The 16,478-nt window shown below is 39.4% G+C and overlaps 2 protein-coding genes and 1 long non-coding RNA gene across 3 annotated transcripts; 2 read left to right on the forward strand and 1 right to left on the reverse strand.

The window, feature by feature from the left end:
- Positions 1-948: 948 nt before the first annotated feature.
- Positions 949-2,710, reverse strand: LOC146325461 (uncharacterized). Its single transcript, XR_014770717.1, has 2 exons — positions 2,560-2,710; positions 949-1,719 (listed from the first exon to the last, which is right to left on the reverse strand). It is a non-coding gene; the product is annotated as an uncharacterized LOC146325461 (long non-coding RNA).
- A 3,582-nt stretch (positions 2,711-6,292) lies between these two features.
- Positions 6,293-7,907, forward strand: LOC146325462 (transcription factor HES-5-like). Its single transcript, XM_084721514.1, has 2 exons — positions 6,293-6,571; positions 6,685-7,907. Exons 1-2 carry the CDS (start codon positions 6,308-6,310, stop codon positions 7,132-7,134), a joined length of 714 nt encoding a protein of 237 aa, XP_084577640.1. The 5' UTR covers positions 6,293-6,307; the 3' UTR covers positions 7,135-7,907.
- Positions 7,908-13,878: 5,971 nt separating this feature from the next.
- her12 (hairy-related 12) lies at positions 13,879-15,123 on the forward strand. The gene is made up of 2 exons (XM_084721515.1): positions 13,879-14,037; positions 14,146-15,123. The coding sequence occupies exons 1-2, from the start codon at positions 13,969-13,971 to the stop codon at positions 14,560-14,562; spliced, it is 486 nt and encodes a 161-aa protein (XP_084577641.1). The 5' UTR covers positions 13,879-13,968; the 3' UTR covers positions 14,563-15,123.
- The last annotated feature ends 1,355 nt before the right edge of the window (positions 15,124-16,478 follow it).

Here is a 16,478-nt window from a genome sequence, read left to right on the forward strand (position 1 = left end):
TTCTGAGAAGAAAATTTGTATGCACATGTGATCTATGAATCTCAAATTAACTAGACAGCACCTGCATTATAGTCGGTGATTTCCCCTTATATACTGCAGCATTTTTTTTTAACAGGAACAGCCATGGGCCAAAAGAGAAAAGCTACCTTTTTGAAGATGAAATTACAGCAATACCAGAGAAGACTGAAACTAGGCAGTGCATGTTATTCCGGTGGACTAAATAACGAGCTGACAAAGAAACACATCACCCCTTTAACTGATAAATCCTATCACACTGTTCAAAAACTAATACAGAGTACAATTAACCTACATAACCAGCAGGAAAATCACTTTCATCAAGTCTAGACTTTGCTTGGAGATTAAGTCCAAGTAAGGCTTTATAAATAACCACTTATATGTGGGTTTCTGATTAAGTCGTACTTCAGAACAAAATTGATCACAAGTTAATTTTATGAATGAGGCCCCTGCTGTTTATAAGGTCAGATGAGCAGTGTTTCCCCACTGGCCTGCAATATTCATTTTTCCAGTTTTCCCAGTACAGAAAAGACTGAAGGCAGAGGATGAGAGATGAAAACTATTGTCGATGGTAGTCTCAGTCACTGAATTATGTTTTTCTTTATATGTAACAATAACAGAACAGAACCTTAATTAGCATCATTGGTAATACCTGTGTTTACTCTATTATTTCATGTCAACATGGCTGCTATTTCTCTTGTAACAGATACTTTCACCTGCACTGAGGTGATGAGACCAGAGTCCAGGGAGAAGAAGCTGTTTTGTCTGAGTCATACCTGAGGTGTGGCTGTATAAACGCCACTAGAGGGTGATCTTTATTAAGACACAGATATGTGAGCGCTGGAAACTCATTTTAAAACTCAAAGTGTTTTCTGTCAGATAGAAACTCTTAATATGAACAACTGGTGTGAGGAACTCAGTCTCAACTCAAACTGTAAATGATATGAAAACAATATCAGTTTATTTTCAATTTGCATATGAAAGCACATATTGCACATTTCACTTACGGCTTTCAGCGAAACATTTTTAACTTGACAACTAAAAATAACACCACTCACAATGTCCTTAAAATCATTAACAAAACAAAGTATGCATTGGCATACACATTTCCCCTTTATACAAAGGAATATGGCTTTTTGTCCTATAAAGGCTCGACAATGGTCTTTAAGTGACCAGTTTCAAGAAACACTAAAGCTTAAGGCAAGAAATGCACATTTTAAGGCCCATTTGTGGACCAGTAAGATCACAGTGTACATGGCATAAATCTTTTCCACAATTTTACACTTGAGTGAAAACACTCAACAGCAAATGGAAAAAAAAAACTTTACATTTTTCTTTTTCCACCTATAAAAGTTTTCCATTGGTAAACTTCTTAGTGCAGTTATCTTCAGTACTACAAGGCTTGTGGACACACATCAGTCCCACATCTCAGTTCATGTTGCCTTCGTGTGTGTGTCCACTTTTTACTGGCAGCACAGCGGCGCCACATCCTCAGCAGGCGAGGGAAACAGTCTCATGGCCTCTCTAGAGGATTTGTTGTAGCCGTTGTGGAAAATCAAGGCCTTCTTCACTGCGAAGAAGGAGACTGTCTTGTCCCACACATCAGAGCTGGACACTCCGGCGTTGAGCTGACTCTCCAGCGCTGAACGGAGCCTCACTGCTGTGTCTGTGCACTTCCTCTCCAAAATCATCATCTTACACATGCTGAGGAGAAACGAAGAGAAACATCACATTAATGCTGGATATTCAGACAACTTTAAAGGGGCAATTCACCCCAAAATCAAAAATACATATTTTTCCTCTGACCTGTAGTGTTATTTTATCTATTTAGATAGATTTGGTGTGAACTTTTCTTGAATATAATTGAACTAATTGGCACTTGGCTTGCGGTGCTCAAAGTGCCAAAAAAAAAAAAAAAAAAACATTGGTAAAACTCAGCAGCAATGTCTGCCGCTTTTTTGGGGCTGAGTGCCATCTAGTTCCATAAGAGAAGGCAGACATCTCTACAGCTGATATCTCCAAAACTCTGCAACTCAAATCAAAATAATCCAGATGGATAAATATCACTTCGGGTAAGAGGGAAAATATGTTTTTGTTTGTTTGTTTTTTTTTTTAATTTATTTTGGGGTGAACTACCCCTTTAAAAGCTATTTAAAGGGTTGGTCCACCAAAATTACAAAACTGAAACATTTTCTCCCTTACAGAGGTATCAAGTCATGCATGCAGACAGTTTTTCTTTAATTGTAAAACAGGGTAAATAAAACCAAAACTACAATGGTGGTAGGTGAGAAATGTTTTTTGGGTGAACTGACCCTTTAACAGATCAGTTCGCTCATTCACCCCAAAGCCAGAATAGTCAACACTTTCAATCAGTATTGATAAGTGTCATCTGCGCAGGAATCAGGGCCGTGATAACCTCAAAAGACCAAATCACGAAAACATTCCTGTGACCTCGGAGTGACCCTGAATGAGACAAACGTTCAAGCAAAAGAAATGAGTCAAATTAATGTCTTCTACTGATGAGTTTCCTCAGTTTGAGCTTACGTTGTGTGCTGATCCCTCATGGTGAATGTGCAGTCAGGTGGTGTCCAGTCAGTCCGGGTCTGCGTCGGGTACGCGAGGTGTTCGGGGTTATGATTTTACCCTCCGAGACTTCCCTCCTTTATATACTTATGCCAACTTTCCCATCGATTTTAATGTGATGCTGGTTCTCACAGTGTTTGACCAATCACAAAGCAGTGTTATGATGACAATAGGATGTGAATGAATTAGTTGAATTCACGGGATACAATGGGCCCCAATCCAAACAAACAGGTGGGAGGGGCCCTTCACTCACTGGCCTCTTGTCTCTCAGCTGATGCGCCACAACCAGGGAGATATCCTATTTATTGCATTGACTGGGTGATATGTGGTGGGAACATGGAGGGAAAATGTCTGCCTGGAGGAGACACAGGTCCACTTAACAACATGGTGGACAGATGTTAAGTCTAATGATGGATGGCATCAGACCTGAGTCTCTACTTTTAATCTAAATACTGGAGTAAATATAGAAGAAATGCCCTTTAATGATCAGCAAAATGTAAAATCATCACAGATTTTAACCAATGACAATATTATAGTAGTTGCGCTAGTTATGTACTGTAGTTTCTCGAGTTGTTTTTGTTTGTGATGTGTCCTTAATATCTATTTTTGTCCCAAGAATCCACTTTTCGCAGCTTTTTATCTCTTGTAATTTCTGATTTTTTAGGCCCTCTTCTTGGAAAACTTTCTGAAAGAACTTCATCAAACTATCCACAAAGTTCCCCCCACACACACACACTAGCTATAGTTATAATGTAGTTCCTCCTGTTGTTTTTATTTGTTGTATTTGTGTTTTTTCTGCCTTGAATCTACTTTTTTTTTTTACAACAGTTTATCTCATGCAGCTTATAATTTTAAGGCCCTTTGCTTGACAAACTGAGAAAAACTTGACCAAACTACCCTCAAAGTTTCCCACCCTCCACACACACATACACTTTCACACACACACTCCCTATTCTTCTTCTTTAACTTTCTGTCTCTATTTCAGCCTCTCCAATTCTCACGGTGAGCGTCTCCCATGCTTGATTGGCTGACAATAGCGTACAATCCATCCAGATGGTGTGCCTGGAAGCCCTGTTGACAGCACTGTGTTCGTGGGTGTGTGTGTGTGTGTGTGTGCGTTGGGAGGGAGGGAGAGAGGAGAGGGGGGTTGGTCACTCAATCTTTGTTCGATGGGGCACACTTCCTTTGTGCAGCCGGCCTCAGTGTCATTAACACTGAAGTGTGGGAAGCCTGGGACCACAGCGGCTCCCACGTTCCACACAGGCAGGAAGGGAGCGTGTGACTGAGACGTGGCCAGCGGCAGGCAGGTCAGCCAGCTGTGAGTCAGTGTGTGTGTGTGTGTGTGTGTGTGTGTGTGTGTGTGTGGGAGGGAGGGAAAGTGAATGAGAGTGTGGCTGTCTGTATGAGTATGTGGGGGGTTTGCCTGATGTGTGAACATGTGCTGGAAGTGTGGAGACTGTTAGGATGTTTACAGTTGAAGCAGTTGTCTCCTCTAACATCATGTTCATCTACCATAAAATTAAAGTGGACAGATTGAACTTCAAAAGCCACTGAGTCCTTTTCTACAGCAAAGTATCACGTGTTGGATTTTTTATTACTTTATTGCAATGATTAAAAGTTAATCATCCCAGACAGTTGTTTCCTCCAAGATTTCTTCTGACTTTTTAGACTTTTAACTATAAATTAAATTAACAAAAACAGACAAAGATTAAATGAATGACCTCAACTACAATGAAGAAAGACAGGGATTGTCTGGTATTGTGATTTCTTTCTTTCTTTTGTTTTTTTTCCAGCTTCTTTTCTGATTTATTTGCTTTGTATCCCTCCCCTAACTTTATGTATGTGGTATCATATTTATGATTCTTTGCTTACTGTTTTTATATATATGTATGTCTTAAGGCAATAGTTAGTTTTATTCCCTTTAAGGAATGGATGGACCAAGACTGACAAAGCCTTACTTTGATGCTTACGTGAGACGCTGTTGATGTTGTCTTTACATGCCTCACTTTCCTCCTGGGACTATTGATATTGTAACCCTTAACACAAAGTGCTGTATCTGATGATATAATAGGGCTCTGTGTTGTATTTGTAATTTTGTGTTCCACCAAAACAAAACTATAAAAATAAAGTTTTAAATAGGGGGGAAAGAAGGAAGAAAGGATATGGATAGAATAGGAAAATGGGGTATTGTAAACAGGAGATAAGTGCCTGTCTACTGCAGATCTTGGACAAGATTGATAGACTGAGATAATAATACATTTTACCCCATCTATCTTCATGGTAAACCCAATTAAATTTTTAATATTATCTATTGTTGTTAGCCATGAATTTAGTTTTAGCAGATTTAGTTGTTTCCATGTTCCTCATCACCTGCTCCATGGCTGTCACACGCTCTCCTTAACATATCGTCAGTGCATGTCAGCACATTTTATCATCCCTAGTAAATTATTACCCAAAATATTCTCTAATTTCAGAGCTTCTTTTAGGTGAAAGACATACTTTAAGGTTTTCTCAACCACTTCCCGAAAGGGCAGTGATACTGGACACTTCACATCTTTGCCAGTATCAGCTCCCTACTTATATATTTGAAAGATGTAATAAAATATTTCATGCTTACTTTCATTATGAAATTGCAACTTAAAACTGTAGTAGCAACTGCCTTATTTCTATCACAAAACATTAAAGGCTAACTTCTTTTTTCTTAACTTTCTCGCCCTCCTTTCTTGTTTCTCTCTCCTCTTTTTCCCTTCAATTATTTGTCCAACATGGAAGCACATGGATGTATAGATATGTATGACCTGTATATCTGAATATGTATGGACACACACACTATGATCAGCAACACTTCTGATGCTCATATTTTATTATTTATGTAGTGTAATGTGTGTAATTGTATTTTGTTTATGGGTGAAGGATAACAAAAAGCAGAAGTGTAAAAAAATGTGTCCAAATGTATTGATGAGATTTACTGACACAACAAATTATAAATGAAAAAGATAAAATAATAATAAAATAAATATATATATAATATATATATAAAATACTCAGCTTCTTAATATAAATGATGGTTGGTTCATCAGCATTCATATGTAATTTATTGTTGGTCAATTGCCCTTAGAGAAGCTTTCTTTTTCAAACAGTTTTTCATTCTTATTGAGTTTGTCAGTTACATTTTCCATACTGTATGTCCTCTACTGTTTCCAGCCATTCTTTACCTTGTTTACCTAAGAAAACAGGTTTTCTTGGCCTTTAATTAACAAACTATTTTGTTGTGTGGGCCACACATTCTCTTTTCTTCGTCAAGTACATTTTATTTGAGTCCTGAGCTCTCTTTCTATTCACCTCTGAGACGTCTCAACTGTTGCACAGCTCCATGAGGAAAGTCTGCCGTGTCAAACTGGTGGAAGTGGCTGCATGTTGGCCCTTTCTAATGCTTTGGCCCTCTGTAACACCCACGTGTGCCTGGTGGCGGAGGCACTTTGTGCTCAATTACGTGGCGGCAGAGATGACATGAGACAGCGGCGTGCTTCCCTCTGGGGTCACCACTTTCCCATATCAACACAAGCACTGGGTCAGTCTCCCAGCTACACCCCCCCTTCCCCCTCCTCACCACCCCACCCCGGGCTCTTTTTTCTCTCGCGGTCTATTCCTCCACCTGCTCCCCGGAGACACACTCATTGTCCCCACAGCTATAAACACTTCATTGAGCATGTGGCAGCCCTGCGTTCCTCAAAGCCCTTCCCAGCGCTCTCATTGGCCCAGGGACTGTGAGAAACTCCAACAAGCCCAAGACCCACACATTCATATGGAGATTTGGGTGTATAAATACAGGGTGGTGGCAGAGGAGAAGGCAGCTCAGATTCAACTGGCTCTTCAAACCGAGCAGGAACGCTCTCATTCTACTACAGCCATGGCACCCACTGTTTATGGACAAGCAAGCTTTTCTAAGGAACACCTGACTCCTGCTCATAAGGTAAATTTGATTTCTAGAAAATCACAGAACTCCCTTGATGAAATATGTTCACTTTATCTGAAAAATGTTTGATTTTTTTTTTTACTAATTATCCTTCTTTTTCTTCTCTTCAGCTGAGAAAGCCAATGGTGGAGAAACTGCGCAGAGACCGCATCAACACCAGCATCGAGCAACTGAAGGCCCTGCTGGGTCCTGAGTTCCTCAGGCAGCAGCCTGACTCAAAGCAGGAGAAGGCGGACATCTTGGAGATGGCCGTGTCCTATCTGAGAGGCTGGCAGCAGCAGAAGCAGCAGCAGCAGCAGGCAGCCAGCGTGACCACTGGCTTCATGACGGCCGGCGATGGCTACTCCCGGTGCGTGCAGGAGGCCGTCAACTTCTTGTCCCACTGCGAGGCCCAGACTCAGGCCCACAGGCGGCTGCTCAGCCACTTCCAGGGTCTGCAAGCGTCCAGCAGGACCAGCCACGGTCCCTCCACCCTGTCCCCTCCCGGCTCTCCGCTCCATCAGGTCAGCTCCAGCAAAGGAGTGAGCCAGGCCAGTGGTGCTCTGTGGAGACCCTGGTAGGATGGAGGCAGCAGCAGCATCAGCTCCAAACAGAAAGAGGAAGAGAACTACGTCTGTGAAGGTCATGGACAGAAAGTTGAAGGCTCACTGAAGCCTGTTTGCTTCTGCTTTGGCAGGAGATCTGACATTGTTGAGTTTTTATACTTGAGGTGAAATAGGTACAATGTGCCAGTGTTCCTTTGGAAGGACTGAACTGATTCAGGTTTTACTGAACATGTACACCATGTGTATACACACATCACACACAGCGTTTACTCTGTGAGTGTGTTTAATGTTCCTGTAGTGGAAAACAACTCCTGAATTGTCTGTTTGTTCTGCAAACATCACTGAATTATCTTGTAAGACCCACAATGGGTTGAAAGTGTTGAAGTGTCTGAGACACTGTTTGATTTGTGTTTGAACTACTGTCTCTCTCTGATACTGAGTATCACTGACTGATATGTTTCATCAGTTTGTTGCTGATGAATCAACAACATCCCATAAATGGATCCCATGGATCCACTTTTACTGTAAATCATTTCATGATTATACCTATTTGTGACTATGTGTAACCATTATCTGGTCTATGTGTGAAGGAGTGTTACTGTTGGACTGATAACTGTTCAGATGTGATGTTCTTTATAGATGTTTTTCATCTTCAAATGATACCTTTTATAAAGGTGTTTTATGTTGACATCAATCTTTACTAAAAGAATCTGTTGAACTGCTTCCTTGAGAAGTTTGACTTTGAAAAAAATAAATTAAAACTTCACATGAAGTTTTGAAAACATAAACAGTTGTGCATCTTCTTTTTCTTCTTCTTTATTTTTTTTTTTGTTACAGAAAAGTGCAGTGAAGTGTGTCAGAGGAAAACATACTTTACTTTTTTGTGTGTTAGTGCCTACATTAAAACTGCTGTAAGAAACTCTGGAGAAAGATAGTTGATCGTTGAGTCTTATTTTTGAGTCATCAAGTACAAATGCTTTACCAGAGCAGGTAAACTTTGTGTTTTGGTCAAGGTTTGGAAATTGGCATTTAGGACTACACACTAAAATCCAGTCACAACAGAGAGTTTATTAGCACAGCATTCAACAAACAAGAGATTTACTATTATGTCTTGCTCAAAAGAACAACAGTATAGAAATTAGGGCTTGATTCCTGTTTGGGTAATGCTACAAATATGTGCTATTTTGTCAGGTAATCTAATTCTTAACTTGACTTAGTTTGTTGCATTTAGGCTTCCACTGTAACACACAAGTCTGCACACTTTGCATTATATGTTGGGAAGAATCATTAATAACTGGAGAAAGCCCATGTTAGACATAACCACCATGCATGCGTAAATGTAAAGACTAATACAGACCAAATTTACTGGATTAAAGATTGTGTCATTGTTCAGCACACTTGTGCAAAGGAGAACAACATTATATTTATTCTAGTACTAAAGCAAAGGCCACATAATAATATCTACATGCTCAGGTATTGAGAGTTTTATTATTAGTGGAACCAGTGGAGCTGAACGGTGAGGGTGTGAATAAAAATGTAGTTTAAAATGATCATATTACAGTAGTTGAAAAATTTATGGATATAAATGTGTGTTTTGAAGAGGTGTCTCAATAATACTTTGTCATATTCAATACCAGCAACAACCTATTAATCTAAGCAAACATCATGCTCAAACTGTGAAACAAATATTTTGTGTTACATGTGACACATTTTTCTTTACAGCATGTTTACTGAAGCATTATATGACACTTTAGGCTAATGGATCGTAATGGATTATAGGTTTTTTTCCCCAGTGTCAGTCTAGATCCAGTGATATTGGACAGTATTGGAACGATACCGATGATGAGTATTGGATCGGCACATCTTTAGTTTTGACATGCACTGATTTGTTTGAAGTGTGGACTATTCATATTCAACAGTAAAGTTTAAAACATTAGTTTGAAATCTTAAAAAAAAAATAGTTCAGGAGACTTAACAGGTGGTTTTGTTTTGCTGTATCATACTTAGTTTTTCAGTATTTCCCACAGGCATCATTAAAGTTTCATCTTCTCTGACCTTGCTGGTGCACAGGTGTTCAAAAATCTGAGAAACTGGGGAATGCAGGACACCCCCGCTCTTCTGTTGTGGTGGTCGTGGCATGCTGTCTAGTGCTTGAATTATGTCTCAAGTGCCACAAAAGTCTTTCACAACTATTTAGTGTGTGCAGAAGTTGTGGAGAATGTGGCATGCCTGGGACTTTCTCAGGGTCTAGTTGGCCAGGCCAGATGGTCTGGCTGAAGCCACCTCCCCTCCCCCTTCAACAGGAGATCAAACACCGTAGCTAATGTGATGTGTAACAAGACACACTTCTATTGTTCCCGTCTCAGGGCCAGTGAATAGACGCAGAGTGTGGGAAACGGGAGATACCACACTCACAGAGAGATGGCTGACGGGAAGCCGCCCTGCGCCGCCGCAGGTCTGAGCGATGGCCGAGACTTTATGGCAGGAATTCAGAGCTCTCTCAGGCTGCTGGTGGGAGGGGAACTCGTCTTCACACACACTTGTAGACAAAGACCCCCAGCAGCCGTGTAGTGCACACTAACTTTCTGAGGAGCCACAGATTCACACAAACATGTCGACAATGAAATCAATGGAGAGGACAGATAATAAAGGCAAACATGGATGTGACTTGACAGATTGGCAGTTACTGACTCTGTTTTCACATGTTGCAGGGATGATGACAGAGATGTTTACTTATATATACCTAAATATACAAATGCAAAGAAAGAAAACAAACACTGACTGCTTTTCATGTAAAAAAGCATCTGACAGGCTCCTTCTTCTTACTTTAAATGGATGTGATACAGATGCCTTGATGGAAATTATACAAAAACTATAATCAGCCTTGTTTACATTTGAAAAAAAATGTATTTTTGTAGGGCTAATCTAATTTGACCAATTGTAAATGCTCAATGTGCAAAATGCATTTTATTTACACTGAAAATCTTTTGGGATGTATAAAGTGAAAAAAAAAAAAAGAATGCAAAATTTTTGTGTCTGCTTTCATTTTTATTATAAGGTGCAATGTTTTAAATGTTTGATTTTTAAATTATCCAAAATAATTCAGATGAGATGATATTCATAGTTCACTTGTTTACAATACTTATTACAGAAATTCTATCCAGTAACTCACTGCATGTCAAAGTAATCTGTCCCAGCCCCAAACTATCAACAGGTCACCAACCTGCTCAGAGGGGTTGAGGACACGAAACCCGAGCTGCAGGTTCCTTACTCAAACACCTTTATTTTGGAAGACTTCGTACTTGTATTATTTCTTATTATATTTCATTTTTTTCCCACATTATTTTAAATCACTAAGCACTGTGAAACACCTTCCACTTCATTCATTTCATAGCAGCTATAGGTGAGAGATTTTACATTCAACATTAAATAAGCTCATAAATGTTGCCTTGTTTTGATGATAAAATGCATTTTAACATTCCTTACATAGGTTTTAGACAATTATGTCATCATGTAAAGACCCTTTAACTGATCTGAGAGTATAAAAATCACAAAGTTGGTGACACCGTTGTTTCAATTAAGTGGATTTTCATTATTTTATTATACCTCCAACCACGCAAACTTCCGTTACTCATGCATTAACTTTCCAGGTACCAGGTATAAATATTAATGCATAATAATTTAACACTGGTATAAGGTCCATTTCTCTTCATCAGTACTTCTTCTGCTTACATTCTGCTGCTAGTACTTGTGTACTTTTACTTCTCTTGATGCAGACTCAGGTGTGTGAATACTCTGCTTTCCTTAACTTTTACTTGAGTAACATATTTAAATAGAGGAGTTGGCACCGAGTGCTTCTGCTGTGGCATTTCTACTCTGACTTAATTAAAACTCTGAGTACTTCTTTTAGCAGTGTAGCTGGGTGTCTGAAGCCTTAAATTAAAAGAGTCAACACAGACTGAAGGCAGACACTCTGCTCTGTGCCAGGCAGGCAGTGAGGCCAGTTGACTTGATTTTTCCCAGATGGACCGGGACACAGACTTTCTGTTTGTCCTGCAACAAAAGATCAATTAACATTCCCAGTGGAGCATTGAGGAGCCGCAGTGGCTTTTGTAGCTCATTTACCCTGATGTTGGGGACTGGTGGGAAACTGGGGAGACAGGACTACTCACACTGCATCCACAAGGCCGGCTTCACATCTGGGGCCAGCCAGTGATGGAGGCCCTCAGAGGCACACTGCCAGCCCGCTCATAATGCCATTAACTTGACACTAATTTGACACAGTTCATTTACAACAGGCTCTGCTGCAGAGCCTCAGGGGAAGTAAGACAAGAGTGCATGATTAAGGGTTGGATACAGTTTTTCAGCCGAACTCAGCGACTAATATGTGACTAAAAACAACAATAAACCAAATGTGGTCTATTTCGCCACAACAGAGAAACTAAATAACCTAAAGCTAAATGTTTATCATTTGAAGTGAAAAAGTTCTTTTAAAAATCACAGATCACAGTTACAGGTGTCTTTCATATAATCTCCTGTAATTAACAGTGACAGCTGTTTAGGCGTTTTGGGAGGAATTTTTTGGAGAAGTAATAGACTTAGCTGCAAAGATTTGTCAATCAATGGATTAGTTCTCCACTATTAAAGTAGCTGCCAAGTATTGTAATCACTGATTAATCATTTTGCTTCTTTTCTTATGTCAAAACCTTTTGATTTCAGTCTCAGTGTGAATTTTATTGACCTAGCAATTAATCGATTCACTGAGAAAATGATGGACAGGTGAATCAGTAATGAAAAATAATTTTCAGTTGCATCCCTATTAATATAAAGTCATATATTTTTTTTTAACTTTCTTAACTTTTTACCACCCCATGATAGATTTTAGATTAGATTAAATTTTATTCCAAACATGTTAATAATAACATTCCAAAGAATAACTCCTATGACTGTACTAAATACTTACTTACTTAGAAATGACATGTTTTTCTGATATCACATGACTTTCTGTCTTTCTCTCTTAATGCAATTTGGTTCACTTGAATTACTTCACTTATTTTACGTCATGTTTGCCTTTCACCTTGAGCTCAGACTGATACAAACACAGGAAAAATGTAGCCTACTTAATATGAATCAAAAGTCACGCTGTGCGTCATTAGAGCCGCACGAGTCGCACGCCTCCTTCCCGCACGCGGCCACTCGCCTGCTTTCACACCTGCAGGGCGCGAGTCTGCGGCAGCCTTTGATCTTCATCAGATCCCCGCAGTCTGTCAGGACACGTTTTATTGGCCAAGCATGTGCGTACCTGTACAAGTAAGTTTTACCTCCACACATTTCACACATTCATTCCCGTGAGAAACTCTGGATGTTTTGAGTCTGGACAGAAAAGCAGAAACACGTGGATGATGAATATCATGATCAGCCATATTGATTTGATATACGTCCTGATACTTTCGGTGAGCCAACATGCACATTAGTAGCACACTGATTGTGTTTGACCTAAACAGAGCTAAATCTTAGTATCATTGACAACACCTATATATTTACACTAGTGTCTCATGTCAAAATGTCTGCTCTGTTAAAAGTTTCACCTGCAGCCGGTTGACATCAGTCTTTTACACTGATGACTTCCCTGCCTGCCCCTTCTTTTTGTTTTGAGTTTATCCTCCTCATTTTAAACAATGCTTATTGTCGAGTCAAATAATATTTTATCTGTATAAAACCAATGTCACAAATCGCAATTTGTCTCAGGGGACTTTACAACCTGTACAGTGTGACACCCTGTATGGCAAACCCTCAATCGAATAAACTACCAAAAAACAAACAAACAAACAAACAAACAAACAAACTTTTTAATAAATGAAAGAAGAGAGAGCCACAGAGAGACACCCCCTTCCAGGATGGACAGATGTGCAATAGATGTACAGGACAAAACAGCAAAGTCACAATAAATACAAATTTAGATGTCAAAATTCCTAATAAAATTATAATATATGAGTATGGATTCAACAAGACACATAATAAGCAGCATTATTGTTTATGTTTATGTACACTTCTGTATAAATTGTAGTATACATATTGTTACAAATGTCTTATTTTTCAAATTTTCTCTGTATATTGTTATATGTTATAGTGTGATGCATGTTTTACATGCTTCTTATTTCTTTTTTCTCTATCTCTATTCTTAATTTCTCTATGCTTGTATTATCTATTTTTTAATGGGAGCAGCTGTAACGTAACCCATTTTCCCCCCAGGGACCTATAATGTATTTCTGATTCTGATTTTGGTTAAACGTTGTTTAACTTAACTGTGAAGCGTGTAGCCAAAGATAAAAACACACAACATTTTCATGTGTCCAAATGCTCGTGTCTAAGCACCAAAATGCTTTCTGGAGGAAGGGAAACTGTCTTTGAAGAGAAAATGAAAGCCTTCAGCTTATATTGTTTTATTGCAGTGAAGCATTTGGTCCTTAATTGCAGTTACTTCTCTTTGAAGATGCTCATTTTGTGTGTGTGTCACTTCTTCTTATTTTACTTCTAAAAATATTCAGTTCTGACATGCGGGCCGTGATAAATTCTCAGATGACACTTGATAAAGTGTTAATTACCTGTTGCTTATCTTGGGAAACACGCCTCACACAGATAAATGCTCTGTGAGTTATTGACGTGTCCTCCATTGTTGCTGTGGGAGTCCCACTGGTCAGAGTGTGGGAACCCCAGCCCTGCCTCAGCCACATGGCTTTGTTATGCTAATGCCTCAGTATAAAATGAGGAGCAGCTCCCCCAGAGACATCAGAGCTGACACTGCCGCCCTGAAGAAGCTGCTTACCTCACTTCATCTGCACAGACATCATGGCTCCCTGCTCCACCAACTACTCCTCTGTCCACCACATCAGGATGTCTGAGAGAGACAACATCAAAGTGAGTACTGGAGGAGATTTTAAGGCTATTGCATCAAATTTCCATTTGTTTATTTTTTGTTTACTGTGTTTGAATCATGAGCTCACCACCCTGTCTCCTCTTCCCCAGTTGAGAAAACCCATCGTGGAGAAAATGCGCAGGGATCGCATCAACAGCTGCATCGAGCAGCTCAAGATCATCCTGGAGAAAGAGTTCCACAAGCAGGAGCCCAACTCCAAGCTGGAGAAAGCCGACATCCTGGAGATGACAGTGAGCTTCCTGAGGCAGCAGCTGCAGCCAGGCCTCTGTCACAGCAGCGACTACAACCAGGGCTACTCCCACTGCTGGAGGGACTCTGTGCACTTCCTCTCTGCAGGATCCAACACTGAGGCCTCCCTCACTCCTCTGCAGGGCCTCCAGCAGCAGGAGCAGCAGCTCCTCCGTCCGGCCCAGAGAGCCAGCAGCTCTTCTCCAGTCTGCTCCACCCTCAGGCCCACCACGCTGCAGGACAGCAGCAGCAGAGGCCCCGTGTGGAGGCCGTGGTAGAGACTGATACAGACAGACACTGTGAGACCTGAGGGGAGCTGCTCTCTGCCTCATTATGTAGGAAATATGTTTCCAACCTGCTCATTCATGGTGGGTTTCCTTTATTGTCTCATCACATTGATGGACAAGTAGTAAAAGCGAAGGCTCTCATTTATTTGAAGATTGTCCTGCTTTGACTTTGATTTACATTTGATTGTTTTTTCCTTTGTGTTTAAAGCTGGTTGATTTTGAGTGATGATACTTTTGTCAAATCTTGTGAAAGGACTGTTTGTTTACTCCAGTGGAGTTTATCTTTGGACTGCTCGATGTAACAGTACATACTGTGTTATACTGACGGCTGCTGTTGAGAATATTTCTCTTCTGTTTTGAATTATCTATGCCAAATTTTACGTATGAGGATGATGATGTGTGTTTGTGCGTGTGTGCAAGTGGATGTACATGTTAACATTTTTCGATGGGATGTTGATACTGTTGTTTTGCTATCACATTTATGCTCTTAAAACTCATTTCTAACATTTGTATGACAATTACCAATAAAAAGATACAATCATTAAAAACAAACACTGATTCCAGATTTTTAATTTCATGAACCAAATGTAAATCTATGTATTGTTTTATAGAGAATTCCAAAAATGCTGAACAAGTAGCACATCTCAAGTCTTCAAGTCAAGGAGGACAAAATACTCACATTTTACTTGTTTATTTGGCTCAAATAACAACAGACAAATGCTTTGTCTTTTATGATGTGAGCCAAATAAACAAGTGAAAAGTAAGTATGTTGCACTTCTTGATTTGAAGACTTGAAATGTGCTACCTTTTCAATATTTGTGGAATATGGTCACTGGACTTTGAGTTTAGAATTCGACTTAGAATCCCATTGTTGCGGTGCGTCCACCTTTTCTGTATGCAAAAAGCTTTTGTTTGATAAAGAAAATGTTAATGCCAGCATTTTTTTTGACAATTTTCAACATCAATATATAGTTGAAAAACTTTTTTGAACAAGGTCATGTGATGTTTGGTCCAGAAGCAACAGATATCAGCATGTTTTTGCACATAATACTCAAAGTTAAAAGTTGCGGTCAGACTAAAATACCAGTACAGACATTTTTCTCTTTGATCTAAGCTTTATATATTCAGAAATAGTATTTATTGAAATGCTGCCAAAGCTCATTGATGAAAACAGAAAAAATGTAGACACATTAAGCAGTGGTGGACAAAGTACTCAACCTCAGTACTTGAGTCAAAGTATAGATACTCCTGGTCAAATATTACTCAACTACAAGTAAAAGTTGAGTTAAAGTACTAGAGTACTTGTTTTTCAAAATACTTACGTATTTGAAAGTACATGCTTTTAAAAATACTTAAGTATTCAAAAGTACAAAGTACATTTTCTAATATCAATACATTGTTGTATTTTTCTCACAGTGCATTTACAGAAGCTTGTAACTCTCTGAAACCACCTGATGAAGCACTGACCTGCCTGTAGAACCACTCTGCTACACAAAGTTATGTGGTATTTTTCATCCCGATAAAAATAATCCATCATTAAAAGCCTACCTGGAATTATTTCTCTTTTTCTAAATATAATAACATCTTGAGATTGAATCTTGTCTCTCTCCTGCCAACATTACCAAGTTTTATTTGAATGAAGGAGGTAGAGCTTGCTTGCTCTTGTTACAGTGCGCCTGGATGATGCATTTCTGCTTTTGCATCAGTCCCAGTTGAGAGCGGGTACTGTGATTGGTTTCCTTCTGTGAGGAACTCAGTGTGTGACCAATTGTATTTTAGAAAAGAAAAAGCAGCTGACTTTAAAGCTCTGCTTATCCTAAAAGTAACGAGTAACAACAACCTTCCTAGAAATGTAGTGGAGTGAAAGTCATAAGTTTCCAAGAAAACAAATTCCTCAAGTAAAGTAC

The sequence above is a fragment of the Lutjanus erythropterus genome, chromosome 6, assembly GCF_056507025.1.
Source record: "Lutjanus erythropterus isolate fLutEry1 chromosome 6, fLutEry1.hap2, whole genome shotgun sequence".
In the NCBI taxonomy this organism is placed as follows: Eukaryota; Metazoa; Chordata; class Actinopteri; order Lutjaniformes; family Lutjanidae; genus Lutjanus; species Lutjanus erythropterus.